At 41.5% G+C, this 19,055-nt stretch overlaps 1 protein-coding gene across 1 annotated transcript in view; it reads right to left on the bottom strand.

The window, feature by feature from the left end:
• XRCC4 (X-ray repair cross complementing 4) overlaps positions 1–19,055 on the bottom strand; it is a 269,105-nt gene that overhangs the window by 229,433 nt on the left and 20,617 nt on the right. The window contains exon 2 of the mRNA XM_024216445.1: positions 2,386–2,535. Coding sequence (XP_024072213.1) covers positions 2,386–2,524 — 139 coding nt within the window. The 5' untranslated portion in view covers positions 2,525–2,535. The remainder of the gene's footprint in view (positions 1–2,385; positions 2,536–19,055) is intronic.

The following is a 19,055-nucleotide window of genomic DNA, read 5'->3' as shown; positions in this document are numbered from 1 at the left end:
TTATGCCCAAATAAATCTGTTAGTCTTTAAGGTGCCACCAGACTCCTAGCTGCTAGTGGGCATCCAGCTCTGAAGGCAGCAGTGCAGCGGTAATGATGGCAATGTGAAATATTTGTTAATACCACTTTTCATAGCAGATTTAACGCCCCCATTGCTACCCTTACTTCTGCGCTACTGCTGCTGCCAACCCAGGGCTGACAGCTGGAGTCCCTCTGCTGCCTCCCGGTGATGGACTGGGGAGGGTGAGGGATGTAGAGTCCAGGCGGAAGGGCTCTGGCTGTTAGCCCCAGGGTGGCAGGGCTCCGGCTGTCCCCTTTATCCCATCCCCCCAACTCCTGGGTATGCACGCTTTTCTGCACAAGCCCCAGCCACCCAGAGCTGACAACCAGAACTCTTGTAAAAAACAAAAAAACAAAAGCACACAGTTCGCAGTTGGGAGGCCCACTCCATAGTTTGAGAACCACTGCTATAGATCCTTTAGTCCACCTTCAAGTCAATACAATATTGGGTCATACAGTATATTTTGTAGGGCTTTTGTCAAGTTTTCCTATGGTTTTACATTTCTTAAACAGTGAAGCTTCCACCACTTTTCATCATCACACTAGATCCGTAAGAACTAGAAAAGACCAATCCTTTAGCAACTCTTACTCATTTCGTGACCTGGCTTGCCAAGCACAATATCCCACAACATGAGAAACTGAAGGGATTTCCCACTGTTTAAAAAAAATAAAAAAATCTGACCACTGCTTTCTCCCTCAAGCAAATAGCTCCAAAACAGATGAAATCTGAAACTTCGAAGTTGAGATGTGAATTGTCTTGAATATGCTTCACTCACTTTGAAAGATGGTCTTAAAACAGTTATGAATTTCTGAAAATGCAAGACTAAGCACGTGCAGTAGAAAATCTTACACTGTTAGCTGTGCACTTAAAGAGAGAGGTCGTGCACATGCAGTTAACTGTGCTATTTAGTTAAGGGAAGTTTCAAGCTCAACTGCTGAAGCAAAAGAACACTGAAATCTTGAGAGGTTTAAAAGTCTCAAAACAAGGCATGTTGTTGCTTGTTTCTGCAGCAAACGGCTTAGCTTTGGAATAAGGATAACACAGCCACATTCATAGCTACACAAAAAACTCATTCTAGAGCAAAGGGATGATAAGCTCAACTAGTGTAACTAGTGGAGCTTGTAATATGAACAAGATAAAGTTTTCTGGATTTCTCCTTGTTGTCCACTTTTTTTCTTAAAACAAACCAGGAAAACTAATTGCAAAAAGCTAGCCTCAGTGCAAACAAAATGTAAAACTAGGCTGGAACAGAGGTAGTTTCCACCTAATCCCACCGAATTGACAACAGCACAAGGAGTTCAATTCAGCTCCCTTTCGACTCAGCGAAAGGACTAGAAAGTTAATAGGAGTCAATAAGAATTGGATTGGCCCTAGGAGAGGAGGTCAAAGACCACTCCACCCTGTGTTTTTCTGGTGCTGATGCTGGACTGTGCTTTTTCTTCTTTTGACATAGTGATGTCAATGATCCCATCCTTTGTGAAGTGCCTATACGACAGGTCTGTCAAATGAAAAAAGTTAAATTGAAAACAAAGGGATAGAAATGTTCTTCTATATTCTCTTTCTATTGTAGTAACGCTAGGTTTTACTTAGAACAACAGTAGATGAACACAATACAAGTGTGACTTTAAGTTGGCAGTCTCCCTTAACATAAAACAAATTTCAAAAGCCTTTAGCCAAAAATATTGGAACAACAAAACAAAGCAAAAAGACATTGATGTTTTTGAAATATATTTTGGCCAGCCTTGCAGGGATCCTTCACATGTAATCTGTATGCGTAGCCAGGCCACAATGTTAGCAAATATTGCCTTTTTAACCTGTGCAACGACTTCTAATTATGTTTAAAATATACTTGAAACATTTCATATTTCAACAGAGGATTTAATTAAATGAGCATGTTCCCTAATTGATCAGCAACATAATAACGAAACAACATTAATCGGGACGACTTTAAGTGAGGAGTTACTGTAATTCACAGATGAAATTAGCTTGTCACATTTGTTCAAAGAGATTGAGAAGTTGCCGTGTCCTGGGGTAATGTCACAGGAAATTATATTACTGGGAAAAATATAAACAACTATTGTATAGCCATATGTTAAATTAATCAGTATTTGTTTTGACAGTTGAGTATATAGATTTCAAAGATAGATTTGAACAAGTCCCGTGACCCTCCTTCCTTCCTGACTAGATGGAGGGGGAATCTGGAAGCTTTCTTCTTATATAACATGGGGTCACAGAAGAAGTTAAGAATCACTGCTCAAAAGCCAATGGAAAAAATGTATAATTAAAACAAACAAACATCTTTTCATCTTTTGTTTTCAATATTACCTGTCCCAGTCCATGCTGACTGACCATCGCTAAGTGTTATAATAAAGCCAGTGCCTAGGTCTTTTTCCCAAGTGACTTGTAGAAAATATATTGTGCTTGGCTCAGAAACTGGATAAATTCTGCTCACTTTTTTCTCCATTCTTTAGTCACCTGTTTTGGAAACAAAAGAAAGTAATCTTGTGTTTATTCCATCTCACGACAGATGAATTCCCAGCTGCCCACTGAGGGCAGCTTAAAGATCACCTTGCACCACCAGAATAGCACAAAGGAAATTTAGTAGGGTTGAGGAATTGGCCTTTAAAGTTTAAGGGCACATGAGGTTCCAGATGAGCGTTTGCTTTGGATTCGGGTCTGTGTTGCCAGGGAAGGCTTGGACATGGAGGACAGCATGCAGGGAGCAGTAAAAGGGTGGCAGCGGGCTAGAGGACAAGGCGCCAAAGCAAAGGAGACAAGATTAGAAAGTGCCTCCAAGAATAGACCTCAGGTCCATTTCTCCTTGGTCCACGTTGTTCCCAGTGAAATAAAACCACAAAACTCTAGACCAACCCCAAGTTCAGTTTGGTACTTCACCGGGAAGGGTTCTTTTCTTTTGATCCCGACTTCTCCCCTATGTCCCTTCGGCCCCTCAGGTCCATTATCACCAGCCACTAGCGTAACATACCCCAAAACAAGCCACCTGCATTTGCACAGCCTAACTGATTAGGGTTACCAGGTGTCCAGTTTTCAACCGGAACACCTGGTCCAAAAGGGATCCTGGTGACTCCGGTCAGCACCACTGACTGGGTCGTTGACTGTCCAGTTGGTGGTGCCGTGCAGTGGGGCTGGCAGGCTCCCTGCTAGCCTCTGCACTGCATGACTCCCGGGAAGCAGCCGGCATGTCCTCCCTTAGGCTCCTACGTGTAGGGGCAGCCAGGGGGCTCTGCACGCTGCCCCCGCCCCAAGCACCACCCCCGCAACTCCCATTGGCTGGGAACAGCAGCCAATGGGAGTTGTGGGGGTGGCACCTGTGGACAGGGCAGCGCGCAGAGCCACCTGGCTGCACCTCCGCATAGGAGCCAGAGGTGGGACATGCCGCCGCTTCCGAGAGCTGCTTGAGGTAAGTGCCATCCAGAGCCTGCACTCCTGACCCCCTCCCGGGCCCTAACCTCCTGCCCCAGCCCCGATCCCGCTCCCTGATCCCCCACTCCGAACCCCTCGGTCCCAGCCCACAGCACCTTCCTGCAACCCAAACCCCTCATCCCCAGCCCCACCCCAGAGCCTGCACCCCAAACCCTCAATCCCCTACCCCGTGCCCCAACCCTCTGCCCCAGCGCTGATCCCCGTCCTGCACTCTGAACTCCTAATTTCTGGCCCACCCCGGAGTCCGCACCCCTAACTGGAGCCCTCACTCTCTCCTGCATTCCAGCCCCGAGTCAGCCTGGTGAAAATGAACGAGTGAGTGAGGGTGGGGAGAACAAGCAACAAAAGGAGGGGGAATGGAGTGAGTGGGGTGCGGAGCCTTGGAGAAGGGGCAGGGCAAGGGTGTTCGGTTTTGTGCGAGTAGAAAGTTGGCAACCCTACATCAGATGCCAGAGAAATCTGCCAAAGGTAGCCATGAAATCTTGATCACGTATACTTTAAAACTCAAGTTTTCTAAACATGGATGCAGCTAGCTAATAAAGTTTTTTGTGCCAACTTGATTTTACCTTTCAGGGCCCCTCATATTTAAAACCTATGGAATTTCCACAGAGAAAACTTGTTTAAAATAATTAAAGTTGAAAGGATGCTAAGATTTACTACAACCAACGTACAACCAAAAACATTTAAATCTTCCTACCATAAAAAGAAAAAAAAACACATCAAGTGTCAAAAAGTCTGGAAATGCACAGTTAAGATATATAGGCAATTCCCCACTGCCACATAATAACTGAACATTCACTATCACCCAAATGTACATCATCTGGAATACGATCACTGAAGAGCCAGTGTTCTATTGGATGGAATATTGCCATTTAAAAGAATGCTATCAAGCTCCACTGGAAAACAGAAGTTACAGTGGATACCAGCAACAGCAAAGGGAATTTAAAAATGAAACTAGAGGCTGAAGCTGCAACTTCAGGAAACGAACGTTATGATTCTGTGGGTTTTACAGCCCAAAACAAAAACAACCTAGTAGTCTGCACTTTACTTGAGGCCTTTTAAAATTCACATTTATTTATATATTGTTGAAATACAGGTCTTTATTATTTCTCAGCTCCCTGGTATATTAAGTATTTCATTTAGGCTTGCTACACATACTTTCATAAAGCTGATGAAAGTTTCCTACCAAAGAGACCAGACTCAGGCCTTACTGATTTTGTGATTATATAGACATTCATTAACATTGCAAAAGCCATGGAGCCATGTGACAAGCCAGTGGCACTATGTAGAGCAGTGGTTCTCAACCTGTGGCCCATGGACCGCTTACGGCCCAATCAGCACACAGTTGCGGCCCATATAACATCCTCAGGGCCATATAGATAGTATTGAATGCAGCTCACAATGGTAAAGAGAGAAAGGTTGAGAACCACTGATGTAGAGCCTACCCCCACAACACAAATTATACTTGCAGGTAATGGGAGTAGTCTGCATGGGATGCGGAACGGCTGCATCAGGGACGTTGTATGTGCTAAAATGCTCTATCAAGCCTTCAGTTTTAGGTGATACAAGAAGTTATTGTGGTTGATTTCAGCTTAGTCCCCCAGGGAACTGTATTCTACATTAGAAACCCAACAAAAGATGTGGGATAGTCTTTGATCAGAGGTTCAGACCTAAGTTTGAACTGAGATTTAATCACTACTCTGACTCTGCAGAAGGGTGACCTGACAGGAAGTAGGAGGTAGTTTTAACTCCAGTTGCCTGCACTGTATCTGACCTTTGTTCAAGTATGAGTCTTAAAACAGCTAGAAATGCCATTCCCTTGTCCTAACAAGTGTAAAGTATTCATAGAAAAATGAAACACAGGAATCTTAGATTCATTACTGGCGCATAAACAAGTATTAATACCTAGAAAACAATCCCCTTGCCAATAACGCACCTTGCCAATACCTTGGCGATAACGTACCTTTCCACACCTGCTAAGACTGAGTAGTTGATCTTCAGAGTCCTTAACTCATTAATTTCAATAACAACTAAGTTCCAAGAGCTAATCAAACTATGATACATACACAGATATTTAGCTAAATCAATTAAATATTAAATTCAGTTGTTTATATTCTCTACACAGCAATAAGACAATACACTGTAAAAATGTTTTGTATAGCACCTGATACGAATTCCTTGTTGAATTTTGGTTGAAAGCCTATAATTGTTTATAATTTCTGACAATACCCTGAATATCTGGTAAGTGAATATCTTTTTGAATATCTCATACAATGAGCTGAGTTTATTTTCTTCAGTTTAAAATGTAAACATATGTCCTTAGCAAGCTACAGAGGTATTTCTCTGCTTTGGCAAATAAAGGAATAAAGAAAAATCCAAAACCAGAACTTATAAATAGGGTGACCATATGTCCTGTTTTGGCCAGGACAGTCCCTTTTTTAAGCCCTGTCCAGGTCATCCCGACTCCTCCCCCCCCCCCCCCAAAAACTGGGCATTTGTCCCATATTCTCTTGCCAACTGATGATCAGTTGGCAAGAGAAAAATGGGACAAATGCCCAGTTTTGCAAAAAAAAGTGGGGTGCAACCCCTAGCGGGGGTGCGGAGGAACGTGCTGGGGGAGGGGAAGTGGTAACACCTGCCCTGCGTAGGAGGGAGGACTGGGGAGAGTGGCTTGGGCTGTGATAGCCATGCGCGGGGGGAAGAGGTGAGTCTTGGGCTGGCCCGTGTGCAGGTGGGCAGAGGGAGGTGGGGACACCACGGGCAGGCCCAATACAGTGTTCCGTTTTCCCTTTGGGAAAATATGGTTATCCTATTTATAAATAGCCTAGAAATGTCAACACTGTGACTAGGTTGAGAGGAATAAACAATTTATACACACTAGATGCCATAAATTCTCTTCATCTTCAACAAACAATGACAAGGTCATTACTGTCTTCAGCTGTAAACTACCACTACTTGTATTACTATAAATGGCTATATTGTGAAAGGTACACAGAAGCCCGAGGCTCAATTCACACTGAAAGAATGGTGAGGGCAGAGAGGTTACATAAAACTGATAGTATATATCACAGCTGAATTGATCAGTCTAAATCAGATTATTTTATATTCCATTCCAGATTTTAAAAGATCAATATTTCACTCCTGAAAGTGTATGAAAACCTATAATACATTCTACTCCTCCTCTCCCCCCCCCCCCACACACACACACACACCAAGCATCAAAAAACAAAAAGGTAGGGCATGGAGGTCTGTAGCAAGTCACTTGAAATTACTGGTTTATGGGGAAAATTCTTGTTTTAAATATGTGTGATTCAATATCTGCCCAGATAGGGGGCAACAAAAAGCATGTGACAGGAAATACTGGTCAATGTGTGGGATGTATATGAACGAATGGGATTCCTCCCCTCTTGCCTCCCCCCCACCGCCTCCCTCCAACTTTTGCCTGCCACATATTTTTCCTTTTGTTTTTCTGATTGTCCTAGAGTGAGCCAGAAACCTGCAAATCTTTTATCAAGAATGCTTCCTGCCACGGAGTAAGAGAGATTTAAAAGGACACTGTACCTTTGAGAGGACTTTGGAATTTGGGAGCTCTTTAGTTCCTCTGATGATGAAAGATTAATTAAAAGGCTGATTGTTAAAACCTAGAGAGAGAAGTTGTACAACATATCGAAATATGCATTAATAGGTACCTTTTGTTGTTTGCATTTTTGATTGTTGCTCCATAAGCAAACATGCGGGTCAGTGAAAACTATTGACACTGCACGCCCTCCTTTCAATTTAGAGTTTCCTAGGCTATGTCTACACTACAGCTTATGCCAGCAGAATTTATGTGAATAAACCACCCCCCGAGCGACATAAGTTACACTGACATAAAGGCCAGTGTGGACAGTGCTATGTCAGTGGGAGACATTCTCCCGCCAATATAGCTTCTGCCGCTCACAGAGGTGGTTTTATTACGGGAGAGCTCTCTCCTGTTGGTATAGAGTGTCTTCACCAGACATGCTGTACGTGCCCTTATAATTGGAGGCAAAGCTAGAGACTGGGGCCAGGTCCACACCACAGATTTCTGCTGTCAAAGCTATGTTGGTCAGCGGCATGAAGAGGTGTATAGACATGCCTGGAGCTTTTTATATGAAAAGATAGCCTGAACTCTGATCTTAAGTCCTATGGCCCTCAGGAAAACTCTAGCTGAATAACTGTGTGGGCACTTTATTTAATATGATTAATTACCAAGCAAAAACCTTGAAACAATGTAGTGTTACTAAGAAAATCCTTGTAATGAACAGTGGTAATGAATTATATAATCTGGGTAGCGTCAGATCAGTAAGATGTGGTTAATTCTGACTGTAGAAAACAAGTGTGGGCGGAAAATATGCCCTCTGATATAAACTATTGAAGATCCTCTGCCCTTCCCCAGCAACTCAGCCATCGTTTACTTTTCCTTCTACATCCCCCTTTCTCTCAGTGCGCCATAGAGATAAGCCCAATAGAAATACATATGGTGAAATCCTGGCCCAACTAAAGTCCATGGCAAAACTCCCATCAACTTAAATGGCACCAAGATGTCACTTATAGATCACCTAGCTAGCTCAGTCTGTAGAGCATCAGACTTATTTCGAGGTTCCAGAGTTCAAGTCCCTGATGAGGCAGTGTGCCTTTCCCCCGTTGCATGTCCCAGGAGCTAAAAAAGTTGTCTCTTCAGAGTCCTCCTTAACATTACTAGTTTGCCAGAGGCTGGAGTGGGCAGCAGGGGATGGATCACTTGGTAATTGCCTGTTCTGTCCATTCCGTGTGAGGCACCTGGCATTGGCCGCTGTCGGAAGACAGGATACTGGGCTAGATGGACCTTTGCTCTGACCCAATATAGCCATTTTTTGTTCTTACACCAGATTATTACACTACCATTTACATCATTATTTAATGTGGCCTAGAGATTTCCATAGGGGTTACGTCTGCTGATAAAAGATCTGAATTTCACCCATTTCTATCTGTTTGGTTCAGTAGAAGCAAAAGGGGTCAGATTCATCCCCAGTACAGTTCCACTGACGGTACCCATTCTTTGCTCTGGCCTTCTTATGGTAAACATATTTTATATTTAAATCGAAAACAGTTACCCATTCAGCAATTCAATTGCTGTTTCACAGTTCTTCATTTTGAAAATTCCACCATGCCAATATAGTGAGCAACTAAATGTAGAATATTAGTTGTTACAATAATTTGCATTCAAAGATGATTGATAAGGTTTACAATGAATCATGCATATTTTTAGCCACGAGATTTCCTATGCAGATCCATACAGATCACAAGTGGGGGGGAAAAAATCAGTGGGCAGACTTTAGTCACTGATGGATGAAAGCATAGTGAGTTTGGGTATTTATGTTATAGACTGGTCAAGAGAACCTGTTGCTACAATAAAAACTGAGATACACTTGAAAAATAGTGAGGAAGCTACCGCAGTGTTTATCTGCCCTCTGCCAAAATATTACCTCAAAGAACAAACAAAAACAAACAACATAAGAGTGTTCACTTAGGAAGAGTGGTGGTTTGGGGAAGAGGGACAGTCTAGTGGTTCGTTAACCACACTGGGATTTAGGAGATCCAGATACAACTTCTAATTCTGCCACAGATTACATTGGGTGCCTTTGAGCAAGTCACTTAATGTGTCTTTGCCCGAGTTCTCTATCTGTAATAAAGTGAGGACAAGACTATTTCTTTTCTCCCAGCCTTTGAGCGGCTCTGATCTTGGTTGGGGCCTCTAGGCACTATTGAAATACAATTAATAATAATTAGATAAGACAGATTTCTTGACTCTATATAAATCAAAGGCCAATTTCCATTCTCTTTAACCCCCATTCACTCTGCCACTATTTCTGAGAAGATTGATTCCTTCCCACAAAGGCCAATAAGCTTGAGCTATGTAGTATATTCACCACTACAGAGTTAAAAATCAAAATAAATGTTGTGGCTCTTTATTTTATAGCAAGAGTAGTCCATACCCTGTGTAGCTAAGATTACCATTGCAGATTGCTTAACTTTGCAAAGGAGCAAAGCACCAGTCTTGCATGGAGCTCCATGTGGGTAAAAGTGCGCCCACATGAAGCCCCACTACAAGAGCAAGGGTCTGCTCATTGCATGAGTGGGATCTTTGAGCAGATGAGAACAGAAATTAAGGCTGCATTGCAGAGTATATTCCCCCCCCCCTTTCTTTTTACACATGTAGAATACTGGTAACAATACAATGTATTGTACTGTAGCTAATGCACTGTGGTAGATTTTGTAAAAATAATTAAGTCTGAATATGAGACCTAATTACCAGCATTTTGCTATTACAGATTTGCTGCAAAGTGGAAAACGACTGCAATGAGTTAGTTAGAATTAGGTTTGCACATTAGTAAAGTGAGAATTAATTAGATTCATTTTTGCACGTTAATAGGTAAAGAATATGAATATATGGCACACACTGAATGACTATCAACATCTAATCACTCAGTAACTAACAATGATCATAACCATAAAGAGAAAAACAGACAAAATCTATCTTTCTCTTTCCTTTGAGCCTAGCACACAGACAATTGTATACTACCTCAGCTGACCTATAAAGCTGTAACTTACTGGAACCAATAATTCAGGGAGAGGAAGCTTCAAAAGTCTGCAGCTGTGTACCTAACTGCCTGAATCTTATGAATTAGCTAGATACTCACGGGGCCACAGAACTGTCCCCTTGACAACCCTAAAACAGTGCAAAGCCCCTTTTTACTTTTAAAATCCCCCTTCCTAGACAAAATATCTCTTAACCCCAATCTCCTTATCTCCTTACTGTATTTCCTTATCACCCAACATCCTTCCACATAGCAAGCCTAGGTCTCAGTGCACACATCTATGTTCTAATCTGAAGGACGTATCTACCAAGTCCTCAGTGGGTGAAAGCAGAGTATGTTGCTGAGGTCTGGGGCTCTGAGAAGGGAAGATTCTCTCAAGGATATTCTTATTTTAACTGATTGAAATAAAAAGACTGTAAATATTTCAGTTTAACTGCAAGTCACTGTGCTTGCTTCAAAAGCACAAAAAAGGCAACCACATTTCCTGTTTGATTGATCTCCCTTGTTTTGTGTTGATTGCAGCCTCAAGATCTATGTCATCTCCATGTAGTCAACCCCCCTGCACCTGCATGGAAATGCAGGATTGGGACCACGGTGCACTAATTTTTCCATTATTATTACCTTCCATTGCCATAAGTGCAACAAATATAGGAGAATGGTTTATTTATTTATTTTAATTCTTTGGTTAGCACTAATCTTGCTGAAATCATTCGGTCAGAAGACAATTTCCTATGATATATAATTAGAGGTGGGTGACATTTTTTCACCAAAACTTTTTTTTTTATTTTGAATATGCACATTCAGATCAATCAAACCATGTGTCCAATTCGCTGAATTGTTCAGTTGAAAACAAATCTGAAAACAATCAGAACATTTCATTTAGACATTTTCAAACTGAAGTGTTTCAGTTTAAAATGAGTTTTTGTTTCGAATTTTACTTTTTTTTTTTTTTTTTTTTTTTTTTTTAAAAGAAAAAGTTTAAAAACCAACTAAGAAAACCAACATTTTGTTTTTGGTTAAACAAAATGTTTTTTTTTAAAACTCAAAATGATTTTTTAAACCTCAATTTTTCAGTTCAGCCAGAAAAAGGGGGAAAAAAAAAACAAAGCTCCTTTCCCAACAGATCCCTTTGCCAGTTCCGAAGAGATCCTGGATACTGATTTTTTTTTTTTTTTTTTTTTGGAGAGGAGGAGTATTCTTTTTTAAAGCACCCTTTATTTAAAAAAAAATTCATTTCAAAATTAAAGTTTTTCTACTTCCTAGCAGTGTTTAAGTGTCTGCAAACAACAAACCCAAAACACGCTTGGTCCCACCCCTTCTTGCCCCTGTCCTTTCTATCTAGAACAGTGGTTCCCAAACTTCAACAACCTGGGAACCCCTTTCACTAAAATGTCAGGTCTCGCGAACCCCCTCCTAAAAATGAATATTTTCAGGGATTTTCTCCTTTACCGGAGTATAAATTATAAAAGCAGTGATCTTGGAAATATAAAATTTGTTGTTATGACATGCTTATTGCACAGTATTTATTATTATTATTTATCATTACAATATTTTTATTACATTATGAAAATGGCAACACTCTTCCAAGTTATCACTTTTGTAGCTTGTATCAATGTGAATCAGCCTGTTATAAGACAAGGCTCCTATGTTTCATCAAGGAGTATCAGATGTGAAACAACATGAAGGTATTTAAGAAGCCAACTCAAAGAGTTCCTACTACACAAGCATTCAGGTCTTGAGCAGTCCAGGCAAACAACGCATGTTACAACAAAGCTTAAACTTGTTCTTCATAATAATTTTAAAAACAATACTAGCTGCCTATTTCATTTTAAAAACAGCAAAAAATATCCACCTCCCTTTCCATTTCTTATAAGGAGTCTTGAAGTTTCAATCTCCTCAGTGTGATAGATCTGCTTGCTTTGATCTGCTTAGCTCTTGGAAGTCCAGCGGCTCCGGGCTGTGCTGCCCAGGGTCCCTAGGGACAGCTCTGTCCGCCATTAGGGAATTTTTTCCCGAGAACCCCCTGTAACATTTTGCGAACCCCCAGGGGTTCACGAACCCCAGTTTGGGAACCACTGCTCTAGAAACACACCTGCCTACTGTCTCTTCAGTTGCACTTTCAGATTTGTTGCTACTGTTACTGTTAAACACTTTCTTTTAGAGCCAAGAGAAGGTGATGCAGAGCAGCACATGAAAAGGATGCTAACGACCAACCAAACACAGATGGCTGTCCAATGCACACAAACAGGAAAAAAATATTACAAATCCAATCATCTTAGGGGTTACTTGTAACAACGATAGGTTCAAAATATTCAGATGGAAATGTGATTTTCAATTTGACAGGTTTTGTTTAAGTGTCCCAAGTGATGGGATACCCACTTTTTGCCTGGAGACTATCCTGAAGAGATCCAGTAGATCTCAGTATCAAGAAGCTTTCCCCTGTTATTCTGCTTAACGGTTTTTTTAGTATCATCCTGCTATTCCTACACAACATTCTACTTATTGCTGTTAATTAGTGTTTTTCCATCTTCTAAGTGTTTTGAAAATATCTAACTCAACAATATAAGTTAATAACCATTACAAGATTCAACCATTAACTGCCAGACTCAGGCTCTCTTTAAGTATCTTTCAAAAATCACGTTACTCCTACCATAACCCGCCACTGTAACTAAACTATTTTTTTGTTTGTTACTTTTTCATTGTACAATAGAAAAACATTATAGGCCCCAGTCCTGCAAATACTTACACGTGTCTTTAACTTTATGCATATAAGTAGTCACTTTAGATACATAAGTAGTCCTTAAAGGCATTCCAAGGAACTCCTCATTTCTGGCTATAACTAATTTTGATGCTAATTGTGCCTCATAATAAGAATCTGTAGCAATTATGAGATCACATATACCACCACAATTTCTACACATGGTGGGCCAGACACTCAGCCAGTGCAAATAATCATAGATCCACTGACTTCAGTGGGGCAGAGTGATTTGCAACAGCTGAGGATCTCTCCCTATGACTTCCATGAAACTATTCACATGAGCAAATGTAAGCAAATGCTTAAGTGTTTGTAAGAACAAGGCCTTAGCTATTCATTTATTATTTAAAAATGTTAATTATATATGTGTCACCTACATTTTAATACCTAAATAAACACTTTGGGGAGAATGATTTTAAAATTTTTAAGAGGCAGTGTAGTGAGAACTGAACTGTCAAAACCAGTTTCACCTTTCAGTTCTTCATATATACAGAGAGATAATAACACCGTTTCAAATGCTTAGTATTCCTGACACTCTGGTCAGCTGAATAGTAAAGTTCTGTACCTTCACAGCTTGATATTGTAATATCCATTGAAGCTTCTCAGAAATTGTTTCATGAAAATATACTGTTTTACCGTGCCTCTTCAGTTTAAGTTACTGAAATCAGCCCTTTACTATGCAGTATAATAAACATCTATGAGATAATTACAGCCAGAATGGAGTATCTTGGAATGCCTTTAAAGATTCAATAACATTGCCCCTGTAGTCTCTCTGAATTCACCAGCTCTGTAAAATGAGAACAGTCAGTCTTCTTTTCATCCCGATTGCTATAAAGAAAAGCTTCAGAAGAACTGATTGATTAGGGCTATAAGAAAGCCAGTGTTTTGTTCCTAAGGGCACAGAAGGTCGCACTACATCTCAGCACCTCACCACGTAATAGCCAAGGAGCTGAGACAAGCCTGCAGGTGGGGACAGTTGAGTCCCACCCCAAATTTGTAAATCAGTAGTTTTATTGAGGCTAGAACAGTTGAGGATTGAGCTGTTTATCTTTAGCACTTTGTGTCTTTGGTGTTTGGCTTCTATGATCTATATTAGGCAATGTTTCTTTCTAAGGAAAAAAATCAGCGGTTGGCTGGTTTGCAATTGGATTGGGGTCTACTTTCTGAACAAACACTGTACACAGTTGCTTCTGAATAAACAAGACACTTTTTAAATTAGTTTACAAAGAATTTTGTATGATGTTTTGGATAGCAGTAGGGCATGGAGCAGAAGCCAACTCTCTTAGGTCTGTTCCAACTATCTACAACAGTGTCACTGATAACATTTTGAACTTTGAGCTTTTTATTTTAATTTATGCAGAGCTAGGGCTTCCCCCACTCCCCCAAATTGCTTTTGCTGCAGGTATTTTGAACTGCAGCAGCTATGCATGGAAACCTACCTACAGATTAGAAAGAGCTACTGTACATTTCTAATGGAGCAATTAACTTAAGTGCTTTCTTGTTAAGAAAAATAGGCCACTATCTGAAGTGATTTCAGAATAAAAGATTAGCACACTGCTATTGAATTCAGTTTGATCCCTGGTGTCATAGTTCAGTTTGACCATGGTAGAAAATGAGAGCCAGGATCTGAAATGGGGGAGGTGAGAAACTCTACTGAGTGGTTTAAGAGAGGAAGAGAAGTCCAGATAAATGGAATATAACATACATTTATAAATACACTCTTTGGCATTTAAACCAGGAAAGAAAAGCATGTAGATTGCTTTCAGTAATCATTTATTTGTGTTATGCCTGGTCTTCTGATTTTGCAGCACAAGTATTTCTACTGCTTTTAATCAAAGCTTATTTTTTCCATGTTAAACTAGAGGCGATGAATAGAATCTAAGGTTTTAAATGCAGAAATAGAACAAAGGTATAACAAAAAAATCTGTAACTACAATATCTCAATTGATTTACACAACTTCCCCTAGTCATTAGCAAATAGTTTAAGATATTATTAGCCTAAAGCAAGAGGAAATTCTTACTTCATGTAAAGTGGCTGGGCCTATAAGTGTCAATAAGAGTAGAGCATTCTTGAAGTATCATCTCTCACAAAACAAGCCCTCCATGCTTCCAGGCAGGATATTGGTTCTGTCTGAAACTCCCTTCAGCTCCAGTTACAGACCTTCAAGTGGAATTTAAACATACTTTTCACAACCAAAGAAGAGAGATTTTAAATGCCAGGATTATTTATTCTTTAGATGAAAAGAGTTAGGGAGGACTTAATTGATAGATTTCAAATTATACTGAATTTAGTCAGAACTGAACAGGCCCTCATTTTTACACTGTTCCATATTAAAAGAGCAAAGGGTTTCTTGATTAATCAATAATTTTAAATGCCCCTGCAAATAAAAGGAGTAAGACTCAAACGGTACAGCTAGAGATAAAAAAGTTAGCTGAATGATTTATTAACCTAGCAGAAGATTTTATTGCTACCATCTAAGGCTTTGATCCTGCAAGTTAATCTGTACCAACAGAATTACTTTAATGGTGTTCTGTGCAAGCCCAAGAGTCTGCCTACCTGGATGCAACTGCAGGATTGAAGCCTTAGACAGAGGCGGATTAGGGATTTGTGGGGTCCTGGACCAGAGCAAGTGGGAGGCCCCTCCCTACCCCTTCAGTCCCATCCCCGCTCCCTGCCACGCTGCTGCCAGGAAAATGGGGTCAGGGCATGGGGGCTTGCCCTGCCCCTCCCAGCCCAGTATTCCTGGCAGGGAGCAGGGTTGTGGTGCGGGGGCTTCCCCCGATCCCCGGCAGGAGTGCCGGGCAAGCGGAGTGGGGCAAGCCCCCGCACCCTGACCCTACTTCCCCCAGGAGCATCAGATGGGGGGAGGGACAGGGGCAAGCCCCCAAGCCCTGACCCCATTTCCCATTTTCTACTCGGGTGGAGCAGGTCGGGGTGCAGGGGTGCCCATTTTTCCAGGGCCTCCCAATTGGCCGGGGTCCCTGGGCATGGGCCCATTGGCTAATCCGCCACTGGCCTTAGATAGTACCAGCTGATTATCAGAGGGGTCACTGACAGATCATAAACACACCCACAGTTTTGCACAACTGTCCAGGTAAAGTATTTTGGTTTGTTTGCCTTCCTCTGAAACATGAGGCATAAGCCAAAGTCAATATATCAGACTTCATGAGCCAACATGATATGCAAATTTCCTATACCAGATTTGTAATTTTCTAAACAGCAATTCCCCTAAATACCGGTTCAGTAACCCTGATCAAGACTATTGTCTCCGCAGTTCTTTGTTGCTCCTCCTCTCCTTAGGGTAGGAGTAGCGAGAGCATGCCTGTTGTAGTGCAATGGTCCTAGTCGTGTGGGATCGATCATGGGTTTAAGAGTCAGATAAGGTCAGTTACAAAATAGAAAACTTCTTGAAAATCTGGAATACTCATCATACCACAATCTTTGTACAAGTGTTTCTATAACACTGACCCACACGCTACACAAAGGAGAGCCAACGTCAGTTACAGCCTAAAATGGGTCTATTTAAAACAAATATTTTCAGGGCTTTTGAGGGGCTACTAGGGAGCCCCTCCTCTGCCTCAAGAGAGCTCCTTCTCAGCCCCGGTCTGCACTACAAACTTATGTTGGTATAACTATGTCGCCCAGGGGTGTGAAAAATCCCCTGACCAACTATGGGAGGGCTTCTCTCATCAACATAATTATCACCTCTTGGGGAGGTGGAGTACCCTCGCTGACAGGAGAATCTCTCCTATCAGCATATGCAGTGTTCACTAAACACTACAGCAGCATAGGTGCACTAATGCAGTATTGTAAGTGTAGACAAGCTCTCAGACAATCTGAGGGAAAGATAGCAAAAGTTAACCCAGATGTGGAATTTGAAGCTTTTTAGCTGCTATAGGGAAAGGGGAGCAGGACCAATTCTTCCCCCTGTCCCCCCGCCGCCCCCCTGCCACGCAGCCAGCAGAGGCACTGGGGAAAGATCAAGCAATCCCATTCCTCATGTTAATACAGGGGATTAAGGAAGGATCAGTGTTTCCCACCCTTAAGGTAGACAGCATACAGCCATTTTGTATCACAGCAGATGCTGCAAAAAACTAAAGCAACCTTCTCTCCTCAGAAACAGAATGTTGCAGTCACCAGGGGAAGATAAAAAAAGGGGGAAGCAGCGAGAACCACAGCCAGCCCAGCACTCCAGCCAATGGGAACTTTACCACCCAGGCTTTGATCATCCCTGCAGCCTGGAGGCAAGGTCATCCTGCTGCTTCTCTCTTCGCTTTGAAGCATCAGGTCCATCCCACTCAGATACTGCTGGATAGATAGGTGGGAGTCAAACAATTGGCTGAATCTGCCCAATTCCCCTCTTAGGGCTTGTCTAAACAAAGAAGTTATACAAGCATAAGAACTTAAAGAACTACAGTCAAACTTGTATAACTCTCCTTGTGGACACTTCTTCCAGTATAGGAGAGGGTTTTTTTTAAAATTTACTTTAGGCATTTTGGAAGCAGCTCAAGCTAAACCAAAAAAGACATTCTTATTCCGGAAAGGGTCCACATGGTGAAATTACACCAATATAACTATAGTGGTTTAATTATAAGGGTATTACTCCCATGTAGACAAGCCCTTCTTCCCACACTCCCAGAAGGAGAACCCCTTGAAAGCACCCTTCCCAGATTGCATTCTCCAGTGGAAAAGACAGATCTGCCAGGAAGGGACTACAGGAACCGGAAGCACATAGTAGATTCAGAGCCCAGCCAGCTGGTCCCTAGTAGCAGCTAAATGGCAACGGCACTTCCCTGATGACTGAGGAACAGGGAATATGAATACAAGGTATTTTTAGACGGGATTGCCCAATTGCCAGCAGCTGTATCCTAAATTAGCCCAGACAAATTTATATGCAAATCTAAGGGCATGACCACACTACCTTATCTCGGCAAAATGTATGTTGCTCAAAGGTGTGAAGAAAAAAAAAACCACTGTGCTAAGCGACATAAGTAGTAATGTTCACAGCACTATGTCAGCAGGGGAGCTTCTCTCACTGACATAGCTACCGACTCCCGCGGAGGTGATTTTATTATGTCGATGGGAGAGCTCTCTTCTATCGGCATAAAGCGGCTACATGAGTGATCTTACAGCAGCATAGCTGCATTGGTACACTTGTGGGTATCACTTAAAACACAAATTTTGGAAGTTTGTCCCAGAAATCTGAGATTTCCTTGAGAGAAATAGAATATGTTAAGTAAATTCTGCCTACCTGGAAACAGAGTAAAATTAAGTCAATTCATACAACTGAAATCTTTGCAGATGGGGGAAAAAAGCAGTTACTTCATTAGAGAACAATTTGGCTGCCTTACAAGCTTTAAAAAAAGTGATTATTCCCCTATAATACTCCTAAAAAGACAAAATGTGAAAGGATGATTTTTAAGAATTGAAAAAAAGAAAAGGAAACAGTGCTGTATTGTATTAACAGGAAAAGTAAAGGGGAAGCTCTGTCATACAGCTCTATTAAGCCTACATACAGCATAGACTCAGAAAGGCCAGGGACGAGGCCAGGCTAGTCACATTTCTGACAATCCCTCTATGGCACTGGAACAGTCCTCAATTTCCCCATGCCCAAAGAGGTGTTATAAAGATTAAAAAATTGAACAGACTTTGGAAAATTAAAAAGTACTAATTATGTATGAGTAGTATGCTAGGTTTTCTTCTGTGTTTATCTGGCTTCCCAAATACAGCTTTCTACTGGATGAAATGTTATTGTCAGACCTGATCAAGTGCTTGTGTGTAGGCTTGGTAGTGTGTGTGTGTGTGTGTGTGTGTGTGTGTGTGTGTGTGGCAACAAACATGATAGAATTACATATGATAAAAATGAAATTAAGAATTTTATGGCTGGCAGAAGTTTGCCTGGTTTGTCACCTAATACATTAATCAGCAAGGTTTGGGGCCAATAGAACATTAATGCCCCAATTCTGCACTGTGTACATACAGGGGTCTGCCCTTGTGGCACACAGTGCAGGAATGGGGCCTTATACCAGAGTATCATTCACTTCAGTGGGTATTGGATCAGGCCCCTACAGTATCAATTAAAACAGCCAAAGGGAACTGTCTGTTCCTGTGCCATACTGCTGGTACCTCAGATCTGGTCAACTTGATGTCTACTTATTGTGCGCACTGGAAAGGGGGGAAGGAAAGGGGATGAGAA

This window comes from Terrapene carolina, unplaced genomic scaffold, assembly GCF_002925995.2.
Source record: "Terrapene carolina triunguis isolate 2854851 unplaced genomic scaffold, T_m_triunguis-2.0 Scaffold69, whole genome shotgun sequence".
NCBI classification, from domain to species: domain Eukaryota; kingdom Metazoa; phylum Chordata; order Testudines; family Emydidae; genus Terrapene; species Terrapene triunguis.
This window is presented reverse-complemented; position numbering and strand designations above follow the sequence as displayed.